Here is a 25,639-nt window from a genome sequence, read left to right as displayed (position 1 = left end):
GAGTAGACTAGTTCACCAGTTTCAGTAATACATAAATCACACAATTGCAATATATATAGTCACATGAACAAGTTTTAGTAATACATAAACACGATTCAAGATACACCAGTTTATGTTGCTAGCCCAAAATGACACAACTGCAATAGAAATAGTGACATGAGAATACAAGACAAGCATGAATGCTAAGAATTAGGACATTAGTGCCGCAGTCGAGCAGAGATGATAGAAGCATAAAAAATGCGAGTTGCAGCACCATGGTGGACCCAAATGCATATTTGAAGCATCCGTCGTACACCTGTAACAGATAAGGAAGCGGGGAAATAAGACATGTGAAGAATACAAGACAAGCAGGAATGCTAACAATTAGGACATTAGTGCCGCAGTCGAGCAGAGATGATAGAAGCATAAAAATGCGAGTTGAAGCACGATGGCGGACCCGAATGCATATTTGAAGCATCCGTCGTACACCTGTAACAGAGAAGGAAGCGGGGAAATAAGACAATGCGTAAGATGATGCAAAAGAGATGTTATTGTTTTTTTGGTTTCTTTTTTCTTTGTCTTTCGACTTTTACGATGTCAATAATCAGAAGAGTCATGAGAATAAGTGCTAAGAGAAACAATGCTGTGAGTTCAGTAAGTTGGCTTAAGCTAATGGATTCCATGTTATGTGAAGCGGGGAGGTGTATGTGAATATCCAGGTGCAGAAGAGGGCAATTTATACAAAAGTTCAACGTGTTTGTAAGGTGGTTTTAAGTGTGAATGGAGCTAAAATACTTGAGGCTCGGATGGAGCAGGGCAGAATTTAATGGTCGACATAAAACGAAAAGCTTACGTTAAGTGAGCAATCAGTGCAATTAAGTGGTCGATATGACATGGGAAGCAAATGGCATATGGAATGATGTATGTGGCGGCAGAAGTAAATGCGAAATTAGGTGATGTATTTGACGTCGGGCAATCTTGGTGGTAGATTGGGTCGGATAGGAAATCTATGTCAATATCTAGGTGCAGAAATCTTGAAGATCAGATTGGAGCAGGCCAGTATTTAATGATGGGCATAAAACGAAGACCTTACGTTAAGTGAGCGATCGGTGCAATTAGGTGATCGATCTGACATCGGGAGCAAATGGCATATGGAATGATGGATGTGGCGACAGTAGTAAATTTGAAATTAGGTGCCCCTTTGAGTCTGTGAAGACAAGAGCCAAGATTACAAAACGAAGGCAGAGTACATCAGCTGAACTTAGGGATACAAACTGTCAGAAACCTAGTCTTTATCATAGCTGTATAGCTCGTATGTTAAGTATGCGTATGCTATTACTCTGGGAAAGAAAAGTAAAATTATTGATCAAATACCTCCAAGTGCTGTCGTACATCTCCACCACCATTATAGGTGTAAGTATGCATTATGTGCTTTGAATAGGCAACCCCTGTTGACATCAAGGGATAATAAAAGTAACACAAATCAATTTAACTGCATGTGCAAAAACAATGTAAAGCTAGAAAAGACACAATGCTTGTGCAACAGCTTTCAACATGTAACTTCTTACCAAACAAATTGCCAGCTGGACTCCACACAACACGGTTTTCATACCTGTAGAGATTGGTGTATTCAATGGGTTTAGTTCAATATGGTCTCGCAGAAATTTTCTGTTTGCGTTGCCTAAATCTGAATACAACAGAAACGAAAACAAAAATCCATCTGGCTGTCCACTGATAGCCACAAAGAACGAAAATCTCTTCTGTTTTCAACATTGCAAACGAAAGATTCTGCCGAAGACTCTATACCCTGATGTCTGTTGATTCCATAGAAGTGCCATCAACAATTTCGCATATACTAAAAGTACCAACTGAGAGCTCCAGTGCTTCTTTACATAGTTTACTCCAGCACTTCTTAGATAGACGATCTTCCTGGGACAAAGTGGAGGATTTAAGGATGGGCTCTAAACAAGGAACCATGACCTTAGCTAAGATCTTATATATAGTATTGCAACAAGATATAGGTTTTCAAACTATGGCAGCAAATGGAAGTGTGTATTTAAACACATATCAAACCAACGTTACAAATATTTACCTAGAAAAAAGTAAGCTTACCATAGTCATTGTGTGAAAAGACTCTTAGACAACTCTTGCTTGGCATGTCCCACAATCTCACTGTCTTGTCCATCGATGATGAAAGTAAATACTGCCCACAACCATATTCAGGAGCTTAGCCACATGCTCAAAAAAAAACTCTTGCTCAGGGACTAGCTTTCAATGTTTTCTTTCATCTAATCACACAAAAAAAAACAATGATAATTGTACCCATAAAAGTTTAATCAAATTTTGTGCTAGAAAATCATATGTACATCCACACAGTCATCTAAATGATTTAAGTAGGCCTAAAGCAACCAGAGATTGTAGCAGATATGACAGCCCCATAAGAAAGAAAAGCCTAAAAGGCAAGTTACTAGGAATTGGATTCAGATGTACATACAGATCTGCCAGATTTAATCCTCAACATGAGATATGCCATATTAATCAGTTGACTCCATATTCCAGAGCCAATGTTTGGAGCCTGATGAAATTCCATTGGCTCAACCCCTTGTTTGCCATGGGATACAAGAAGACTTTAGAGGTTGATGACGTACCAAATGTTGCAGGCAAGGATACTGCTGAAGAGTCATATCGAGGACTTGAAACCAACTGGTGCTGCCAAAAGGTCGAGACAAATATACAGAACCCATCAATGCTAAAGGCCATTCTATCATCTGTTTGGAAGGGAATGATAATCAATGCTTTGTTTGCAGCCATATTTAGTTGTGAAACATATATAGATGATTGAGTCATTGGCCCAGAGACAATGGTATTTTGGAGCCCAGCAGCTTGGGAAACCATATATCTACGTAGGCTCCAAGAACTGAGAAGGGTTGCCTACCTGTTGTTGCATGAATAGTGGTCATGAGGGCCTCAGCAATACCAAATTCTTCATTCACCACCTGTAGCCAGTCCATGAGTATTCGTTTCAGTTTTTACGGTGAGCTAATTTTGACACATAGTTATGACTCAATGACAATGTTTGCAGGAAGTACATTTGTCGATGGAAAAATATAGATGCAACAATCTTAAGTACATTTGTCGTTGGAAAACTATAGATGCAAACAGAAAAAATACAAAAATTACCACAAAAAATATACCTTAAGATGTGCAGAAGCCTTCTCGGTTGTTGTAAAAGCTCCAGATGATTCTACAACATACTCAGCTCCATAGTTAGCCCAGGGAATCTTTGAAGGATCCCTGTAGCAGTGGTTTCCAAGAGATCATAGCATCATTATTCTCTAAATCATAGAAAATCATATGTACATCCACACAGTCATCTAAATGATTTAAGTAGGCCTAAAGCAACCAGAGATTGTAGCAAATATGACAGCCCCATAAGAAAGAAAAGCCTAAAAGGCAAGTTACTAGGAATTGGATTCAGATGTACATACAGATCTGCCAGATTTAATCCTCAACATGAGATATGCCATATTAATCAGTTGACTCCATATTCCAGAGCCAATGTTTGGAGCCTGATAAAATTCCATTGGCTCAACCCCTTGTTTGCCATGGGATACAAGAAGACTTTAGAGCTTGATGACGTACCAAATGTTGCAGGCAAGGATACTGCTGAAGAGTCATATCGAGGACTTGAAACCAACTGGTGCTGCCAAAAGGTCGAGACAAATATACAGAACCCATCAATGCTAAAGGCCATTCTGTCATCTGTTTGGAAGGGAATGATAATCAATGCTTTGTTTGCAGCCATATTTAGCTGTGCAACATATATAGGTCCATATCTGATAAACTTGTTCGTAGAGTACTTGGGAGGAACAGAGCATTTTTCCTATGAAGGCTATGTGCTGGCCTCTGTTTTCTTTGGTGCAAAGATGATTGAGTCATTGGCCCAGAGACAATGGTATTTTGGAGCCCAGCAGCTTGGGAAACCATATATCTACGTAGGCTCCAAGAGCTGAGAAGGGTTGCCTACCTGTTGTTGCATGAACAGTGGTCATGAGGGCCTCAGCAATACCAAATTCTTCATTCACCACCTGTAGCCAGTCCATGAGTATTCGTTTCAGTTTTTACGGTGAGCTAATTTTGACACATAGTTATGACTCAATGACAATGTTTGCAGGAAGTACATTTGTCGATGGAAAAATATAGATGCAACAATCTTAAGTACATTTGTCGATGGAAAACTATAGATGCAAACAGGAAAAATACAAAAATTACCACAAAAAATATACCTTAAGATGTGCAGAAGCCTTCTCGGTTGTTGTAAAAGCTCCAGATGATTCTACAACATACTCAGCTCCATAGTTAGCCCAGGGAATCTCTAAAGGATCCCTGTAGCAGTGGTTTCCAAGAGATCATAGCATCATTATTCTCTAAATCATAGAAAATCATATGTACATCCACACAGTCATCTAAATGATTTAAGTAGGCCTAAAGCAACCAGAGATTGTAGCAAATATGACAGCCCCATAAGAAAGAAAAGCCTAAAAGGCAAGTTACTAGGAATTGGATTCAGATGTACATACAGATCTGCCAGATTTAATCCTCAACATGAGATATGCCATATTAATCAGTTGACTCCATATTCCAGAGCCAATGTTTGGAGCCTGATGAAATTCCATTGGCTCAACCCCTTGTTTGCCATGGGATACAAGAAGACTTTAGAGGTTGATGACGTACTGCCCTGGACCAAAACTATTGGTGTGAACAACAACAGAGTTTGGAATAAATGACAGCATTGCACCAGTTAAAAATTGTAAATCTGATGGACCCCAGATGTTAACCTATTAAAACATAGGAACCTACAAATTTTAGAACATGATAAATTTTCACTAGTATAAGGATGTCTTAATACTTTAGTGTTCAATTTGACCTCCTAGAAAAAATCTTCCAACGCAAAAGAGGGCATAAAATTTGCTTACTGTCATTGCATCATCCCCTATGCCAGCCATCGTCAGGAGAAGACCTGCAAAGCACGATCATGGTGTAATTCCATTTGTGATTGCTTGAGAAAATCATAATCTAGGTATAGACACCAATTCAAAAGAAAAAGATCACTCCTGTTGCCTGCATATCAACCCTAGTTCTGCGTACAATAGATAAAAACTGACCAAATATTCCGACAACTAACCTGGAATGCCACCCGCAGTTTCTGAGCAAACCAGGGTAAGAAATATGTGATCTAACTGAGAGCCAACCCTTATAGGTTATCAGTCCATGTGCATAATAATCTTATCAAATCTAAGAGCGTGATATTTTGCTATTGGGTGTCTAACGGCTCAAGTAAACTTGAATATTTTATCTTACAGAGAAGGCAGACACATTAAGAAAACAATGATTTATAAAGCTGTATATAAGTGATCCAAATAACACTAATTCAAAAGCACAGCTTACTCTTGATAGCTTGAATTTGTGTTCAGCAGAGAAGCGTTGCAGCCCCTGATACAAAAAAGAATAGTCCATTCAGAGACATGTTGACCAGATTTTATGTTCAAATACATTGAAAATACCAGCACGATTACCCATACTTTTAACCCAAAAGCCGCATAACCTATGACTGTAAGCGATTCATTGAGTTCAAAAGGAAGCGACTAGCTGGCCTGTTTTGTCTAGGAATCAATAGTTGCAAGTACCAACCAGTAGTCACAGTTTCAAAACCCACAACGTGCTACCTACAAATTTTAGAACATGATAAATTTTCACTAGTATAAGGATGTCTTAATACTTTAGTGTTCAATTTGACCTCCTAGAAAAAATCTTCCAACGCAAAAGAGGGCATAAAATTTGCTTACTGTCATTGCATCATCCCCTATGCCAGCCATCTTCAGGAGAAGACCTGCAAAGCACGATCATGGTGTAATTCCATTTGTGATTGATTGAGAAAATCATAATCTAGGTATAGACACCAATTCAAAAGAAAAAGATCACTCCTGTTGCCTGCATATCAACCCTAGTTCTGCGTACAATAGATAAAAACTGACCAAATATTCCGACAACTAACCTGGAATGCCACCCGCAGTTTCTGAGCAAACCAGGGTAAGAAATATGTGATCTAACTGAGAGCCAACCCTTATAGGTTATCAGTCCATGTGCATAATAATCTTATCAAATCTAAGAGCGTGATATTTTGCTATTGGGTGTCTAACGGCTCAAGTAAACTTGAATATTTTATCTTACAGAGAAGGCAGACACATTAAGAAAACAATGATTTATAAAGTTGTATATAAGTGATCCAAATAACACTAATTCAAAAGCACAACTTACTCTTGATAGCTTGAATTTGTGTTCAGCAGAGAAGCGTTGCAGCCCCTGATACAAAAAAGAATAGTCCATTCAGAGACATGTTGACCAGATTTTATGTTCAAATACATTGAAAATACCAGCACGATTACCCATACTTTTAACCCAAAAGCCGCATAACCTATGACTGTAAGCGATTCATTGAGTTCAAAAGGAAGCGACTATCTGGCCTGTTTTGTCTAGGAATCAATAGTTGCAAGTACCAACCAGTAGTCACAGTTTCAAAACCCACAAAGTGCTACCTACAAATTTTAGAACATGATAAATTTTCACTAGTATAAGGATGTCTTAATACTTTAGTGTTCAATTTGACCTCCTAGAAAAAATCTTCCAACGCAAAAGAGGGCATAAAATTTGCTTACTGTCATTGCATCATCCCCTATGCCAGCCATCGTCAGGAGAAGACCTGCAAAGCACGATCATGGTGTAATTCCATTTGTGATTGCTTGAGAAAATCATAATCTAGGTATAGACACCAATTCAAAAGAAAAAGATCACTCCTGTTGCCTGCATATCAACCCTAGTTCTGCGTACAATAGATAAAAACTGACCAAATATTCCGACAACTAACCTGGAATGCCACCCGCAGTTTCTGAGCAAACCAGGGTAAGAAATATGTGATCTAACTGAGAGCCAACCCTTATAGGTTATCAGTCCATGTGCATAATAATCTTATCAAATCTAAGAGCGTCATATTTTGTTATTGGGTGTCTAACGGCTCAAGTAAACTTGAATATTTTATCTTACAGAGAAGGCAGACACATTAAGAAAACAATGATTTATAAAGCTGTATATAAGTGATCCAAATAACACTAATTCAAAAGCACAACTTACTCTTGATAGCTTGAATTTGTGTTCAGCAGAGAAGCGTTGCAGCCCCTGATACAAAAAAGAATAGTCCATTCAGAGACATGTTGACCAGATTTTATGTTCAAATACATTGAAAATACCAGCACGATTACCCATACTTTTAACCCAAAAGCCACATAACCTATGAATGTAAGCGATTCATTGAGTTCAAAAGGAAGCGACTAGCTGGCCTGTTTTGTCTAGGAATCAATAGTTGCAAGTACCAACCAGTAGTCACAGTCTCAAAACCCACAAAGTGCTTCAATTGCCTTCGCGACATGGATTCAATCGGTAATTTTAACGCTATACCGAAAGCAGATATCCCCACCATCGGGGACTCCAGTCCTGTGTGGAAAGCTCTCTATTTTTTTATGGCCTGGTAAAGCTATGATATTTTAGTTTAACTTGAACTCACCTCTCCAGCATTGAATATGAAGCGTTGTTGATCAAAAAACAGCAGAACAGATGGGGATGTATCTTGCGTATCCATCCCAGTCCCCAGAATCTGTAACAAAGATAACGAGGACAAAACCTCAGAAACCTAAAGCCAATAAAATAAAATTTAAAAGCAGGTTGGTATGATTCAGCAGGCTAGTAATAAAAAGAAAAAACGAATAATTGAAAGTTATATAAAAAATTATTAAATAAAATAATATGACAATTAGAATATATAAATATATAAAAGTCGCCACAGCTGGACCGCTGGACTTCATGCTAACCGCATGGATACCAAGTGTCGCGTTAACTGCACCCTAAGATCGCCATGATCGAGCGACGAAGCTGGAATACGTTGTAAGTAAAGATAAGAAATCAAAGAACCATCCAGATGGCGATCGACGAAGCTGGAATATGTTGTAAGTAAAGATAAGAAATCAAAGAACCATCCAGTATATGCCGTATAGGAATACCTGGGATGTTTCAGCCTCTGTGTTGATCCTGACGGTACAGAAAAGCCAGAGAACTTTCCTGCGCGTTTTTCTGCTTTCATTTTCCAGAGATAATTGGTATCTCAGACTCCCAGCTCCCGCTCAGAAAGGCCTTGCCCTGTTTAATTTAATCGTCTTCTTCTGGGCTTAGATGTGACAGAGAATTCTAGCTTTTAGGGGTGCCCTGTGTTCGATTTTGCGATGGCAATGGAGAAACAGAAAGAGACAGAGAAGGAATATCCAGGCCCTGGATTTATTTCAAGCTGCAAGGGAACTAAATTTTTCATGAAGACGATTATAATTATGGGTTTTTTGCTTATAGCAGGCCACTATTTTCTATTTGGAAGACAAGATTTCTCCTCCTGTAAATCTCTGGCACAAGCATTTATCCAGGGAGATTCGAACCCTGGTGCATACAGTGTCGAAATCAAAAAAACAGAGCTGAAGGATATGATCATGGCAAGTAAAATGCATAATACTGGTATTGTCATGAACAGCACCAGCAGAATCACTGAGTTAATTCATGTGAAAGAAGATCCAAACAAGAGGGTGTTTCATCTTTATGGGAGCGCTGCATACTTGTTTATCCAAATGGGCGCTTACAGAGGAGGTCCAGCCACGTTTGCTGTAGTTGGGCTCGCTTCCGAAGATTAATAAAGGGCAAGGCCTACAAAATGCTAGAGCGCGAGTTTGGAAAACCAGAGAGGATCGTCACCCCTATTCACTCTGCCCTGACGAAGAAATCTGATATAGTATTTAGTCAAATCTTAGGGCGACAACGCCTTTAGCTACGTTCTCTGATTCCTTAGCTACATTCATTCAGAAACTCTCTTTCAGCAAACTTCCCATCTTCCTTTTGATGTCTCAAAGCTAAAGGGGTTCGAGAAGCTCAGACATTTATGTTACAACCCAGAAGATTTACAGAACCTATTTCAAGTAAGTTCACCTAAAATATCTGGTTATTTCTCTTCTTACTTTTCCTGGAATATCTAAAACGCTATATCATGCGTAGTTTTATTAGTTTTAATAGTTAGAGTATGATTTTCATATATTCCTAATTGCATAATATGCAGATGCCTTCCAGTCTCAGACACATCGAATTTGAATTAAATTCCCCTCGCTTCCAAATCTCTTCCCAATGTATTCAGCAATTAAGCAATTTGCGAGTACTGAGACTGGCAAAGCCACAGTTCAAAAGCTTACCTGAAGAGCTAGGAGATCTGGGAAATGGTTTGGAGGAACTATTACTTGAAGCCCTCCCCCTTTTCGCAACTTCATCAGAAATCGCAGAGGCCTCCCGTTCCTCCCGTTCAGTAACTTCATCAGCAATCGCAGAGGCCTCAAGCGCTTACCTTACCTCCGGAGGAGTTGCTTCCTACCAGCTTTGGGCTTTGACAAGTGCGACTAAGGCTGCCAGCTGTTGAACCATGGTGCATCATGGCATGCACCAGCTGCCAATGTAGAACATTGCAACAGGGAACACCGAGCTTTACTAAACCGCATACCGGGCAGAAGTAATGCTAGCATTAAAACCAGACACCCGTGACGGTTAGCGCGAAAATGCACCAGGTTTATTCCTTTAAGCTATGGTCGAGCCTCTTCCCCCTCGGGAAGAGGCCAAATAAGATGGCGAAGTTCAGCTGCTAATGGAACTTAGCATAAGCGACTAACAAAGCATTTCAAAACTTTAGGATAAGCGACCGAAACAGCCTAATAACACAGTCAAATTAATGCTATCTCTGGAACGATCGATTACTATAGTCCCTGCCGGATGCCAGATGGCAGGGACTAAGAACGATCGATTACTATAGTCCGTGCCGGATGCCAGATGGCAGGGACTAATAATACAAATTAAAAAACTAAAACTACAGCATAAGGACAGTATGAAGAACCAGTCCTAAAATGAAGAACCAGGGAAAAAATGTAATTGCAATCCAAGCTAGGTGATGGGAAATTAGTACTTGTAATTTCCGAATTGAGCAAGGTAATTTTTTTTTAGAAAGTAACTCTATGCTAAATATAGATTTAATATGAGTTGAGAAGAGTTTATTTTTTTTTATTTTCAAATTTTTTATGAGTAGATATTATTTAAATTTTTTGTATAGCTATTTATTATTTTTAGATATTTTAAGGATCTAATCTCATTATTTGCAATTTTTTTTTTTTATAAACAGATATTATTTAAACGTTTTGTATAGTTATTTATTTTTTTTAGATTTTTTAAAAATTTTATTTTGTTTAACATGAGAAATATTTTAACTTTGATGATAAACTGACAGTGTTACACATCATATTAGGTTGTAGGATAAACCTCTCGGCTCAATCATACTAAGCTGTAGAATAAACATCTCGACTCAAATATTCATTTTTTTTGTTTCTTTGTCAAATTAAACTCAAATATTTATTTTTTTTGTTTTTTTTGGCCAAGAAGAAACCTCTAGCGCTAAAACGCATCTTGAAGTGTAATATGCATCATCTAGTTTAATGGATACACAATAAGTTGTTAGAACATTAATCACGACTCTGACCAATGGTGCCGCCCGCTATTCCCTCGTCACCAAGTTTAATTTCAATCGGCAGGAGTCGGCTATAGTCGGCAGATTTAGATAGAGAGTAAATGGTAGTAGGTGAATCCCTATAATGGGTTTTGTATAAATGTATGTGCTTCGTAAATGTAATGAATAAGCTCTTCCATGAGTCTTCAGTGTTTCTGTCAAGCGTTTCTGTTATGGTATCAGAGCCGAGGGTTTCGACTTAGTGTTTAAATGGCAGCAACAAAGGCCCATCCTGGGTTGTGAGTTCTAGGTGGTGTGCAGTCAAAGCCTGGAGTTGTTTGCTGCGGCGGAGAGTGCAGGGAGAGCGTAGTCCCAGAGACATTATGCAATTTTCCGTTGTGTGAGAGGCACTTTGAGGGGCATGTGGATTTGAGAAGCACTATGAATTTGTTTGAAGAGGGCGCTTGCGTGAATAGATTGTGTGTTTAACTGAGCCGAGTGCACCTGAGGAAACCGGCTAGCTAGTCATCGTCGTTTGTGAGGGCTCGATGGTGTGAAGAGGTCAGTGCGCTACGTTATGGTGTGGTTGTTGGGAAGAGGCTTGGTGCAGCCCAAGCTTGAAGACCTGAAAGAAGCTGAGTGTGTGAAGATCATTTGCCTGAGGAGCATTGGCCTGTGAAAGTTGTTGTTGTGTGAGGAGATCAGACCTTAGGTGAGCTATGAGAACATAGAGCTCAGGTACGCTTCTTGGAGGAGGTTGAGTGGTAAATAGCTGTGGGAGGCCACTTTTGAAGCTGAGTGTTTGATTGCAGAGAGCGTGAGCTCTTGCTGCTATGGGAAAGCAGCATAGTGAAAAGCTCTTATGGTGTGCCACTGTGTTGGAGAGTCCACAGTCAAGAGAGAGAGTGTTGTTGTGTTGTGAGAGAGTGTGAGCACAATGTTGTGTGGATCTCTAAGCGTTGTTTGAAGTGTGATAATGCTAGAGTGTGGAGGAGCCTGGAGGGCCGAGGAAAGGCTTTGAGCCTTGTCGTTGTTTTAAATTGAAGCAGCTATGTTTGAGAGCCGATCTGTCATCGTGCTCCCTGGAGGCATCAGGCATTTGTGTGTTGAGCTCCGTTGAGGCATAGAGTTGAAGGTCTGGTGGAAGTCTAAGGAAATCGACTGCCCTTTGGATAGTTTCCTGCTCGTTGGTTGCCGAGTGCACCTAAGGAAGTCGAACGGAAGAGGCGAGGAGATGTGTAAAGAATTTTGACTGTTCGTTGGCTTGCCGAGTGCGCCTGAGAAAGTCGGGTGAAGTCTGTTGGTTGTTTCCTACCGAGCCTGGACAAGTCTATATATTCTCTCTAGCGTGGTGTGAGCGATCTGCGTTCTGGTGTTGTCATTTTGCGCATGGAGAGCCGATCTGATCATTGTTGAAGCCACAGACAACTAGGATATACCCTGAGTGGTGTGCATGACAGATCCGCAAACAACAACATTTGGACCAATCGAAGTAGAGGCACCAACCAGCTTGTTTGTAGTGTCTACAAGAGGCTGAATCTAATTTGGAGAAGCTGTTGTGTTAAGTGGGTACCCGACATTTGTGAGAATGATTTGACAGAAATCCCTAATGTCCAGAAGACAGACATCATTGGAGTGGGCCTGTTGAATGCATGCGTGTGAGCTTAAGAGCCGATTGAGAAGATGCAGAAGCGCCGTTGTTAGTGAATCTGCGAGCTTGTCGCAGTGGTGTTGGGACTTGGTGAAAGCTGATAGTGGAAAGTCTATTGTGGCTTGGTGTTTGCCGCTTGTGAAGAACTGGAGTCTTGTTGTGGATTGAAGAAGCGTTGAAGCTAAAGGGTCGTGGATGTCGTTGAGTGCTGAGCAAGTTGAGTGATTTGTGGAGGTGATTGTGTTGTTTTGGTGCGGCCATATGACTCGTAGAAGGTCGAACCAAGACGTGGATGCTGAAGGAGTGTGAGCATTGTGTGGAGGTGATTCTTTGCGGAAAATTTTGTTGCTTCGGTTGCTAGTTGGGTTTGTTGTGAGACATCAGCTGTGTGGGATATTTTCCACAGTTGAAAAGTTAGATTTTATTTTTTAAAATTGGAAATGTATGCCACCCCTTTGGTTGAGTGAAAAGGTTGTGCAACAAGTTGTGTTGTCCAGTTGAGCAAGCGTTGCACAGATCGATACCGCTGTGTAGAGAGCCTGTTGTGTAGTAGAGTGCTACAGGTAGGGCCGATCTGCCAAGTTGAATGGTGTAGGTGGGTCTTGTTCAAGGTCGATCCTTGTTTGGTTCAGTGTCAATATTTATGTATGCCTGGTTTGTGCCTTGTTTGTGAAGTGTTATTGAGTGCGAAAAGCCAATTAAAGGCCAATTGAATGCATTGTTCAATCCACAAAGAGTGTTGTTGATAAGCACTGTGTGTGGTGGCTATCGTGTGTGGATAGCTGCGCAGAAGGTCACTAGTATGATTGGAGTACAATGCGTGGGATAATGTTGGATACTGATCTTTTTGATGATGCATTTTTAGAGAGCCCATTTGGAAGTATTTTTGGGCCTGGTAATATTTTTTATTCAGGTAGTATTTTTGAGTCACAAGAATTATTAGATCAACAAAATGATTTTATTGATGACCATAAATATCCAGAGATGGATTCCATTCCATATGCGAGCAAAACTTGCTTGTCCATGAACCAAATTGTTAATAATGTGATTGGATCCACTTCTAAGATGGCTGCAACAGTGGAGGATACTACCATGGATGTTTTTCGGAGGCTGCTCATGTTCGAGGATGAGTGCATTTTGGTGGCTCATAGAAAGTGGGGAAAGAATGAATTATATTACCTTGTTCGAGATCTTGCCTTGCATCCCAATCCAGAAGAGGTTGCTAATGTTAAGTACATAAGAAAAGAGCAGTTGAAGGAGCTCATAAGGAAAGCGAGAAAGGTGAAGATGAAACTGCATGAGCAAATGAGCAAGCATGGACCCTTTAGCAAGAAGGCAAAAATGAAATGTTTTGTTGTAAGCCTAGCTGAGACTTAGACCAGCAGGAAAATTAAAGTTTAGGTCATCATGATTAAGGGGAGGTGTTAGAACATTAATCATGACTGCGGCCAACGGCGCCACCCACTGTTCCCTCGTCACCAAGTTTAATTTCAGTCAGCGAGAGTCAACAAATTTAGATAGAGATTAAATGGTAGTAGGTGGATCCCTGTAATGGGTTTTGTATAAATGTATGTGCTTTGTAAATGTAATGAATAAGCTCTTCCATGAGTCTTCAGTGTTTCTGTCAAGTGTTTCTGTTATAAGCCAATGGAAAGATTCATTCCAATCTGATTGATATGTGAAGACCTAGCATTTAGAGTTTGTCACTGTATAAATGTTATTTAATCTGGGATCCTACAGTATCGACACATGTTAATTGATTGTATCGTTAGTCTTTCGCGATCTGAGATTAGCAGGAGAAAATTTCCAAAATATAATGAAATTATCTCATAATATCCATTATTGTTTGTGCAACTTCATGGTAATTTGTAAGAACAACTAATTATTTCACGTCCTTTACCATCACCATCGCTATGATATTTTAAAATCTGAAGAGTTGTCGCCGACTGATCACACCGCCTCACCTCCTCAAATCTGAAAGGCCAACACCGATGGAATGCAAAGGGGTAGCACCGCCTTAAAATATATTTGTGTAGTTGATGTAAACAACTTAAAAGTCTAGTATAAATAGAAGGATCACGAAGAGGCAAAAATCATCCACTCCCGATTTTTTTATTGTTGGTGTAATTAAGTTGTTGTAGTTGTTATTCACTGTGTTTAGAGCTAGTTTGGAGTTTGTTGGAAGTCTTTATTTCCTGAGATTCGGTGAAAAACCATTGTTGTGTCCTTGAAATTCGTTGTTGTGTGAGGATGAAAAGAACTGTTGTGCAGAGCACTTGTGACCAAAATAGTTGGTGTTGTTAAGGAATTGTTGCATAGTGGAGTTAGAGTTGTTTAATGCTGCATTGAAACCATAATTGTATTGGAGTGTGGAAGCTCTGAAGTTGGAGATGTTTAACATTGCAAATTGATGCATTGAAACTGTACGGCTATTGCTATGTCTTTTGACGTTGTCATTTAAAGGAGGGTTAAGTAATTTGGAGTTGAAAAAATATAGATGAAATTTTTTTCCTGTGGAAGTTATTCCTGCAAAAAAAAATTATGTGGAAGTTAAGGAGTGGAGTGTATGCAGGATAAAAGCATAATTTCTCTACTTCCTTTTGCATTGTTTTATTAAAAAATGTGTCGAACAAGTATTTGGCTTAGAATTGAGGATATTTTATATATATATATTTTATTTTGAACGAAGAGCTTTTTGATTATTTGGAGAAATTAAAGTACTTTGTAAATTGAATTAAAATGGTTTTAAATACCAATACTATTCAGTAAATTCCTATTTTAACTGAGAAAAGTTATGATTCCTGGTTTATTCGAATGAGAACATTGTTGCATTCTCATGATCTTTTGGGATTTCTTACTGATGGGTATCCTGAGCTTGCTAATGAGGCAGCAGAGATGGCTCTTACAAATGTTGAACTAATGTTGCGGAGAGAGAACAGAATGAAGGACAATAAAGCTCTTGGATTTATTCAACAAGGCTTGGATGACGTGATACTTTCAAAATTCTCAAATGAAAAATCTTCGAAGTAGGCGTGGGACACTCTTGAATCCTGTTATCAGGGTGTAGTGAAAGTAAAGAATGTCAAGTTTTAGAATTTGAGAAGAGATTTCGAGAATCTAAAAATGAAAGACAATGAAACTGTGGATGCTTTTATTACTCAAGTCATGAGTGTTGTTAATAAATTGTGACAATATGGAGAAGACCTCTCAAACAAGAGAGTGATCGAGAAAGTCCTTCGAAGTTTTCCAAAGTAATTTGAAGCGATAGTTGTATCCATAGAAGAGTTCAAGGACACAAGTCAAATGCAAATTGAAGAGTTGATTGGTTCATTGATTGCACATGAATCCAGGATGTCAAGATATGATGATAGCATGTTGGAGAATGTCTTCAAAACTCAGCTTCAATTTCATAGAGGAAGAGGCAGAGGAAGATCGATTAATAGAGGACAAGGTGGCAGAGTAGCTAATCAAAGACGTCCATGAGATAATTATGATCATGAAGATAAATCTCAACAACATCCTTCTAATTTAAGAGGGAGTTACAATAGAACCTGGCATCAAGGAAATCAAATGTATGATATGTCTAAAGTTCAATGTTATTACTGCAAAAGATATGGTCATTTTGCTACTAAGTGTTTGAAGAGGCAGGTAAATATTGGTAAGTAATCTACACACATATCAGAATAATTTGAATATAGTCAGAAGCCAGTGTTTATGACTTGTAACATGACTCAAGAATATTCGAATGATATTTGGTTTTTAGATAACGGCTACAACAATCACATGACTAGAAAAAAAAATTTGCTTCCAATCTAGACACCAGTATTCAGTCTGAAGTCAAGTTGGGTAACGATATTAAGATATGTGTCAAAGGTAAAGGAATGATTGTTGTTTATACTAGACATGGTGATAGAAGAATAATCGATGATGTATATTATGTACCTAGCTTGAAATGCAATTTGTTGAGCATTGGACAATTGATAGAGAAAAGGTATGAGAATTCTTCAAGAATAATGTATGTACTATCATTGACATATATCCAAGTAAGCAGTCGATAGCAAGAGTAGAAATGACAAAGAATTGTCTCCCTCCTTGAATGCTTACAAAACTAAGAATTTCGATGAACCATGTTTATGGAATTTAAGATATGGTCATTTGTATTTTGGTGGTCTAGATTTGTTACAGAAGAAACATATGGTGAAAGGGTTACCCAGTATTCAAAAACTGATGAGCTCGTGTGAAAGTTGTATACTTCCAAAACATCAGAGACAGAAATTTGTATCTGGAGTTTCATACAGGGTGAGAGCTCCATTGGAGATTGTTCACACAGATTTATGTGGACCAATGCAAACACCTTATTTGGCTGGTAATGTTTACTTTTTTACTTTTATTGATGACTATAGTCGAAAAACATGGGTTTATCTTCTGAAACAGAAATCTGAAGCATTTTCTATATTTAAAAGATTTAAAGCTATGGTTGAAAAGGAAAGTGGAAATCATATTAAAATTTTGAGATCAGATAGAGGTGGTGAATATATGCTAACAAATTTCATTGAGTTTTGTCAATCACATGGAATCAAGAGGCAGTTTACTGCACATTATACTCCACAACAAAATTGAATAACTGAAAGGAAGAATCGAACTATTATGAATATGGCTCGAATTATGTTGAAAGAAAATCATCTACCAAATGAATATTGGGGAGAAGCAGTAGCTTGTGTTGTTTATATTCTTAACAGAAGTCTGACTAAGAGCATGAAGGATCAAGTTCCTAAAGAAGCATGGAATGGTAAGAGTTGTCATATATCTCATTTAAGAATTTTTGGTTGCGTTGCTTATGCACATGTTCCTAGATAATTGAGAAAGAAGTTAGATGATATAAGTGAGAAATGTATATTTATTAGATATAGTGACAAATCTAAAGCATATAAACTTTATAATCCCATCACCAAGAAATATATTATCAGTAGAGATGTTGAGTTCAAGGAAGAAGAAGTTTGGGATGGAAGCATAGATAAATCTGTTGTAGAGACAATTGTATTATCTCATGGAGATGATAATGAAGATGAGAAAGAAACACAAGGTGGAAAACCAATTCCATATACACTTGCTGCAAGCACCTCAACAAGACAAGCACCAAGAGCCAATCCATTACAATTCAGAACACCGAGAAATCATGGACATGGCGAACCATTAGGTTATGGTGGACAACAAACAACAGGATCAGAGGTAAGTAATGATTCTAATCCTACAATAGCTACATTGAAGAATAGAATTAAAGGTCGGAAGACTAGAAGCTTAAAGGAATTGTATGAGCATAATGATAAAATAGATCAAGTTTCAAATTTTACATTACTTGCATATGATCCAATAAATTTTGATGAAGTTGTGAAAGAAAAAGTTTGGATAAAAGCCATGGATGAAGAAATTGATGCTATAGAAAGAAATAATACTTGGGAACTTGTAGATTTTCCTGAAGGTAAAAATACTATAGGTGTTAAATGGATTTACAAAACTAAAGTGAATGTTGAAGGTGAAATTGAAAAGCATAAAGAAAGACTTGTAGCTCACGGGTTCAGTCAACAACCTGGTATTGATTATAATGAAACTTTTGCACCTGTAGCTAGACTTGACACAGTAAGAATGGTATTAGCTATTGCTGCACAAAATAAATGGAAAATATATCAAATGGATGTTAAGTCTGCATTTTTAAATGGTTTTTTGGAAGAAGAGGTTTATGTGAAACAACCTCGTGGATATGAAATTGATGTCAATAAGATGAAGTTTACAAAATAAAGAAAGCATTATATGGATTGAAACAAGCACCTCGAGTATGGTATAATAGAATTGATGAATATCTGAATAACAATGGATTCATCAAGAGTCCAAGTGATCCAACTTTGTATACAAAAGTAAACGAGGATGGTAAAATTTTGATTGTGTGTGTATGTTGATGATTTGATTTTCACTAGAGATCTCTCAATAGATGATTTTAAGACAAGCATGAAAACATAATTTGATATGACCGATTTAGGCTTAATGAAACATTTTCTTGGTATTGAAGTAACTCAATCTGAATATGGTATTTCCATTTGTCAATCTAAGTATGCAAAGGATATATTGAAAAGGTTCGGGATGGAAAACTGTAAGCCAGTTGTAACCTGAATTGCAATTGGTACAAAGCTCAGTAAGGATGCTCATGGTTCAGATATTGATCCAACCTTGTTTAAACAATTGGCTGGAAGTCTTATGTATTTGACTGCAACAAGGCCCGATATAATGTTTGGTGTAAGTTCCAGATTCATGGAGTCTCCGAAGAGTACCCATTGGCTAGTTGGAAAAAGGATTTTAAGATATGTTACTGGAACAAGAAATTATGGTATCATGTATGCATCTAATTTAGATTTTGAACTAACTCGATATACAGATAATGATTTTGTAGGCAATGTTGATGACAGGAAGAACACATCTCGGTATGTGTTCAGTTTTGGTTCAGGTGCAGTTTCATGGGCATCAGTGAAGCAAGCCATTGTGACTCTCTCATCAGCTGAAGTAGAGTATGTTGCAATGACAACAACAACATGCCAAACTGTGTGGATGAGAAGAATTTTGAAAGAGTTATTACATGAACAGAAAGAACCAACTCAAATTTTCTGTGACAACAAATCTTCTATTGCATTATCAAGAAATCATGTTTTCCATAAGAAGAGTAAACATATTGATACGAGGTACCATTTCATTCGAGAATTAGTAAGCAATAATGAAATATGTATGGTGTTTTGCAGATCAGAAGACCAGTTTGCAGACATATTTACAAAACCCTTTGGAAAAGACTTGTTTTAAACCCACAAGGCAAACATAGGGGTGTGTATGATGTAACGTCACTTTGATGTAATAACAAAGTTTTGTTTTTTTGTGAAATAATTAAGGGGAAGAATGTAAGAACAACTAATTATTTCACATTCTCTATCGTCACCACTGTTGTTATCACAAAACCAGTACTAGGGACTGCAACCAAGCAAGGTCTCATGTAACTGTTTCAGACCATACTTTAGATTAGGAATTAGCCTTCCTAATCAGAGAGGGCTCTCTCACAACTCTTGACAAAATCCTTCAAACACTAGATGGCTAACTCTTTATTTACTTATGAAAGCATAACTGGTTGGAAACACATCAAACTGGCTCTCATTGGGCTATGGAGTCTATAATATCAAGTAAACAAGGAAAACACAGTGACCTCATAGAAATCAAGGCTCTTAGCATTACATGTCAAACATATTTCACCAAAACATAGCTTGTTGTATACACAGGAAGTCAGAGCATATAATTATGAATTCTGAGTGATTGCATACAACAAGACTATAAAATAACATAAAGCATAAAACACCATCACTACATTTGAACATGACAATCCTTCGAGAATCTTGAGAAGAGAATAACTCTGTTTTACTATTACTGTCAAAAAAGGTCTTACAATGGCCCAAAACAACACTGTTTTTCTATTAAGTATCCAACCCTTTTTACATCCTAATTTCCTCTATTTATATGAATACATTCCTCCCTTTCTAGAGGGAGCTCGAAAGCCCTATTAACTACTCCTTCATGCTACTAACTAATGCATTAATTACAAACATGCTGGGCTGTAATTACATAAAGTCCAAATCAAACTAAAACACTAATTATTTTCTCCTCGCAGGCTTGATGCTTTCTTGAATGCTGTGACAGCTGTCCTCCTTTAGTTAAGTTGAGATGGTTGAGCTTACAGATGCGATGAATGCTGACTTGGGATGCTTGAAAGCGCTGATGCCTCATTTAATGACCAGAAGGTGTGCTCCTATTTGTCGGCTTCTGTCTCCCAACATTCTCCTAAAGTATAGCAGCCTGCTCCCCAAATGTTTTAATAACCCCAAATATGGAATGATGCCAGGCTTCTGATGTGCTGTAGGTGGTATTTGATAGACAGCTGTTCTTCTTCCTCAACTCCCGCTCACCGTGTCAAACTAGCTGCTCACAGTATCACACTAACTGCCCTGCGCTTTAAATCATCACCTACAGCAGTTTCGTAGCGCGCTACGAAACTGCTGTGTGATTTAAAAACACAGTCCCCCTCACTGGTTTTCTGCTAACACTGTGCTACATTTATTAATGATCTTCCTCATTCCAACAAATGAACAACAATTTGCAAATAATCCTGTTTAGCTGCCAGGCTTCAATGTCAATAGCTTTTCCTAAAAACAAACTCAAACAACATGCCCGGATTCCTCTGCTTTCTGGAGATACTTTTAGGCCTGCCGAAAGGTTCTTGTAAAACTTGTGAAATTCCAAGGTATCACCTCCAGCCTTGCGGACTTCAACCATAAAAAGAGAAGGAGCTACTTCAAATACCTCTGTAGCTACATTCAAATGACCCTTTCTTCCAGTCTTTGAACCTTGCATCTTCATCTTGTAATTTCTCTTTTGCACATTGAATCCAAGAGGCTTTCCAGCTTCCTCAATTTTTGATACTATCTCATTTGCAGGGCATTTAGATGCAAACCTCGTTTCTCGCTTAACCATACCCATGTCCATTTCAAAGAGATTGCCAAGATTGAGACCCTGGGACATGGAGATAAGTTCAAATGTATTCATCACCTCTGGTTTTGTTTCCCTTTTTTTCTGTAACAAGAGGTTCTTCTGAATCATTGAAAACAGCATCAACATCATCCAGATTTACATCTTCTTCTTCATTAAACTTGGGTGGCTTATAACCTTTCTTGAACCATTCATTGTCTAAAATCTCAGGTACTGTAATTCGTGTCTTAGGGTTTGGGTCCAAAATCCTTGTAATTAATTTCTTTGCACCAGAAGAAAACCATGAAGGTCACGTAAAATCTGCTTTATATATCTTTTTATACAATGTCATAAGGTTTGGATCATCAAAAGGCAAGTAACCTGCCATTAAAACAAATAGGATGACACCACATGACCACAAGTCTGCAGTTGCCCCATCGTAACCTTTATCATTGATGACCTCAGGAGCAACATAATTGGGTGTTCTACAAGTAGTGTGAAGCAAACCGTCATCCCTGACTTGTTGAGACAGTGCACTTAGGCCAAAATCTGATACTTTAAGATTTCCATATGTATCCAGAAGCAAATTTTTACCCACCGCACTATTACCAAGAATGACAGCTTTTAACAGAGTTCTTCTACGAGCTGACATGATGAGCTCGAGCTTATGTTAAATGAAGAAGGAGTCGAAAAGATCTAAACTGATTTATCTACTGATCACCCCTTGCAAATCTCGATCAACGAGCATCTTTTTCTGCTCTGATACATGCTCATGCTCGAAAAATCCTCTGCGCCTTTGGAACTGTCTTGTTAGGCGATTCATTTGCAACTCGTATTCAACCTTGTGATCTCTTCCAAGCAGCAAAAAACTCTACTTGAAGTGACTTCAAACAGTTGCGCCCATACATCAAGCTATTATAATAGATATCACAGCTTCATTCACCGGTTCATATCACAGCTTGTTGCGTAGCTTCAAATAGATATATAGCGCATATATTTCCAATGAAAGTCTTTATTTCAAGTGAACGAATTCCTGGAAACAGAATTGCCAGATGTCTCATTATAACAACAGTGACTATTGATCACCCCTGCCACCTGTTTGCGTAGAAAAAGAGGTCTTATGAAGCTAGGCCACGATGATAATGAGCTACGTCTCTTTCATCAAACACTTGCGCCCATACATTAAGCTATTCCATGAATTTGCCACGGGACCAAAAGACGTGTCTCTTCATAGACTCTAATAATCCCGAAGACAAATCTTCCATATGGATATTGTCGGACAAAATGATACAAGTAATGCAGCGGCCTTAGCTCTTGGAAATCCCCTTGTCCTTCCACAACTTTTCGCTCTGTTTGCCTTTGATAACGCGGGTTCAATCCTCCAAAATAGTGTAAGAGGCTCGAAAACATATGACGAAGGTCCAAAGCTATCAGACATAACTCAAATATTTTTGCATGATAAGTTACAACAGATGGTCTGTCCATTTTAGAAGCGACAACTGCTAGCATTTCAAAAATGGCTGAAACAGAAGCTTCTCCATTCTCTACAGCCTTTCCATAAACTCTAACAATCGGATCAAGCAAAAGCCGCACTGAGATCTTTTCAGACATGAGAATGCGGATTGAAGCAGCCTTTGTGCATACTGTTGAACCTGAGTCAGTAGTAAATTGTGAATGCAACACTAAAAGACCAACAATTTCTTCCAAGTATGGATTCAAAAACCCGCCCAGCTTCTGCACAATTGCTTCTAAAACACTAAGAACAGAAATCAAAAAGGCTCCCCCAGAAGCTGTGTTCCCTTCAAAGTCTGCCATCTTAGACACTGTTGCTTCTTTATATGAAGACAAGCAAACCCGCCATGTCTTCTTAAGGATATATTTAATAATGTGAGGAAGATGAGCCAATGCTTGTGGCCCCAGTTCAGTAACAAAAGAAGCTATGCAATGCAAGCAACCTGAGGAAAGGGCTACATCATTTGCTGTGAGATTTGCAACAACAGGACTAAGACAGTCACTAAAGGTACTGGGAAAGTTCCCTACAAATTTCTTTGCCAGGACATCTAATGTGGCAACTGCTGCAATTTTCGCTCTCACAGAGGAATCTTCTGGGGATCTCACAAATACCAGTATTTAAGGTGACAAATCATTCTTCAACCATTATGTGAACATTGAAATGATAGACTAAGAGGAAACAGAATAAGCAACCGGTGTATTAGAAAAGGCAGCAAAGCCTTGAGCCACTTCTCCATTACCACCTTGATTTATATTGCTGATGTAGTTCCAGTTAATAATTCACTTTAATCATTCACTTCCATCCTTCTCATGCATTTGAATACAAGGTTTAACCCCTGAAGTCTGGGCCTTCAATGAAAACTCGAACAAATCCCCAGTTTCATAGCACGCTACGAAACCACTCAAACAAGTAGCGCTGCGAAACTGCTGAAAAGAATTCAGGCGCTGCGAAAACACCCACTCTTTAAGCCAGGCTAAAAATTTTTAACTACAGCAATTTCAGTGATAACAACTGCAATGACATTTCAAACTCCAAAGAATTGTCACTGACTAATCACACCCCCTCACCTCCTTAAATCTGAAAGGCCAACACCGATCGAATGCGAAGGGGTAGCACCGCCTAAATATATATTTGTTTAATTGATGTAACCAACTTAAAAACCTGCTATAAATAGAAGGATCACAGAGAGGCAGAAATCATCCACTCCCGGTTTTTTTATTGTTGTGTAATTAAGTATCTTTAGCTGTTATTCACTGTGTTTTTTCTCTGTATTTGTTTTTATCATAATTGTGTTGTGGATTTTAGGGACATTGTCATGGGACGCAGCAGAATAGTTTGTGACGTCAGAAAGATGGACACTTCTCATACAGAACGGGGGAGTGTCCTCCATGCACATGACTGTGACTTATTTTAATACCGTCGTCATGTTCGACAAGACCAACTTTGGTCCTTCGTTGTTGTTTATGGGCAATGGTCAATGCCGCGAAAATCTGCAAGATCAGGCTCTCGCTCACTACTGTTGGACACATTCCATCGAATACAACGAGCTCACCAACACGATCAAGACCCTCATGCTCTTCACTGATACTTGGTGTTCATCTGGTGCCTTCGTCGCCAATGGGACGCTCATTCAAACGGGTGGTTGGAGAGATGGGGGGAGGGTAATCTGCTACTTCGTCCCTTGCTCGAATGACGCTTGCGACTGGAATGAATTGCATTCTTCTAGTCTCGCTGACAACCGACAGTACGCATCCAACCAGATCCTTCCTGACAACCGCATCATTGTCGTGTGGGGTACCAAAGATTTCACCTACGAATTTGTTCCGAAAAGCCCAAGTGAGGGAACCTTCAACCTGTCTTTCCTGTCTCAGACATGAACCACTGTGCAGTTCGAGGCCAATCTGTACCGATGCATTTGTGTAGGTCGTGTCACCCATCACCTGTGTTGTTCCTTCCACACTTCTTCTCGCTTTCGCCCAGTCCACCCATCATGTCGCCCAGCTTCATGTCGCCCACCTGTCGTCAAGTCATGCAAGTCACATTTGGGCACCAAGGCGCCCTGCTTCCATGTGGGCGCACCCAAGGCATGTGCCCTTGTTCCAAGGACACGACACCCTTGGGTCCACTTCACTTTTGTTTTGTTTGGTTATCCAAGTCATGTCACCCTGTTGTGCACGCCACCTTTGCCATGGGCGCTCGGCCTCCGTGCCTTCGTGTGGACACATCTAAGGTGCACGCCTGTGTGTTGTGCACACAAAACCCCCACAGTCACACTTCAAATTTTCTCCACTTCAAGTGGGCATCGACAGTCATGGGTGCCCCCTTGGCCTTGGTGTTAACTTTGGCCTTGACAACAATGAAGGCTATGAGGTATACGTAGAGTACGGTGGGATGGTGATGGGGATGGCGGGTGAGCAACGTTCAAATTTGAACTGTTGGTATAAATTTTATTTGCAAGGGCATATGTTGATGTAACTCTTCAAAGATGAAAGATTATAAAAAAATGTAGTTCTATTGAAGTTTATATTAAAGAGACCATAAAAAAGCCATAATAAAATTGTGTCTTTTTAAATTTTTAAATCTTAAAAATTTAATAGTTGGCCAATAAAAAGTGACATTTTTTCATTTATATGACACAATCCCTTCTGCTTTAGACACATAGTTTTCCCTTAAAGCCACAAATTTGTCATCCCACCCAATAATTTATGGAATAATAAATAAATAATATTTTATTCACATTATTCATTAGAAGCCAAAGAAGATGCACAACCTATGTTACTTGGAACAAGGAAATGACAACAATAAAACAACTCGAGATTTTCTAACACATGAAAAGAACCAAAACATTTGTCACACTGATATTTGCAGCCCAAGCTAAACGTAACAATGAAAAATTGAGGCACACTACATTTTTTTGATAAGAGGATAACAAAAAATATCTTCCAACTAAAGACTTTCATTATGAAGGAGTAGTGATGTGACTTCGAAAAAGGATTGAATCCACAAGGACTAATCAACTCACTATATTAAGCCAAAGTTCTTGCCTCGACACCTATGATATGATTGTATTTGAATGGACAAAAATAAGACAAATTTCTTACCTCAACACCTCCTATATGATTGTATCTGAATGGACTAAAACTAGACAAATGCTACTGGTGATGATATTGAAATTGGTACTGCTCCCACCTCCTATGCTACTAGGTTTCTATCTTGATCTCAATCAATAGATTTGAACACCGGATCAACTAGCCCTACCTTTGATTTTGTTGTTGATTAAAAGCCAAGAACAATCTAGCATTAGACTGTGGAATATAACTTG

The 25,639-nt window shown here is 38.7% G+C and overlaps 2 protein-coding genes and 1 pseudogene across 3 annotated transcripts; all 3 read right to left on the bottom strand.

The window, feature by feature from the left end:
* Positions 1–3,740: 3,740 nt before the first annotated feature.
* LOC149208814 (tRNase Z TRZ3, mitochondrial-like) lies at positions 3,741–5,669 on the bottom strand. 2 transcript variants are annotated; one of them, XM_089394155.1, is made up of 5 exons: positions 5,428–5,669; positions 5,165–5,219; positions 4,956–4,999; positions 4,560–4,717; positions 3,741–4,002 (listed from the first exon to the last, which is right to left on the bottom strand). In XM_089394155.1, the coding sequence occupies exons 1-4, from the start codon at positions 5,494–5,496 to the stop codon at positions 4,604–4,606; spliced, it is 282 nt and encodes a 93-aa protein (XP_089250281.1). In that variant the 5' UTR covers positions 5,497–5,669; the 3' UTR covers positions 3,741–4,002; positions 4,560–4,603. The 2 variants fall into 2 exon arrangements, 1 of the variants encoding a protein (XP_089250281.1); XR_016252160.1 differs by lacking the exons at positions 3,741–4,002; positions 4,560–4,717 and adding an exon at positions 4,796–4,817 and having other exon boundaries at positions 4,956–5,669.
* Positions 5,670–6,700: 1,031 nt separating this feature from the next.
* Positions 6,701–7,686, bottom strand: LOC149208813 (tRNAse Z TRZ4, mitochondrial-like). The gene is made up of 3 exons (XM_089394154.1): positions 7,598–7,686; positions 7,168–7,212; positions 6,701–6,959 (listed from the first exon to the last, which is right to left on the bottom strand). Exons 1-3 carry the CDS (start codon positions 7,670–7,672, stop codon positions 6,900–6,902), a joined length of 180 nt encoding a protein of 59 aa, XP_089250280.1. The 5' UTR covers positions 7,673–7,686; the 3' UTR covers positions 6,701–6,899.
* A 12,434-nt stretch (positions 7,687–20,120) lies between these two features.
* Positions 20,121–21,456, bottom strand: LOC149208812 (CBL-interacting protein kinase 23 pseudogene; annotated as a pseudogene).
* Positions 21,457–25,639: the final 4,183 nt, after the last annotated feature.

This window comes from Pinus tabuliformis, chromosome 1_2 (assembly GCF_031772625.1).
Source record: "Pinus tabuliformis cultivar Carrire ecotype Pingquan chromosome 1_2, CPIR1, whole genome shotgun sequence".
In the NCBI taxonomy this organism is placed as follows: domain Eukaryota; kingdom Viridiplantae; phylum Streptophyta; class Pinopsida; order Pinales; family Pinaceae; genus Pinus; species Pinus tabuliformis.
The sequence above is the reverse complement of the archived record's forward strand: the minus strand, read 5'-3'. Positions and strand labels throughout refer to the sequence as shown.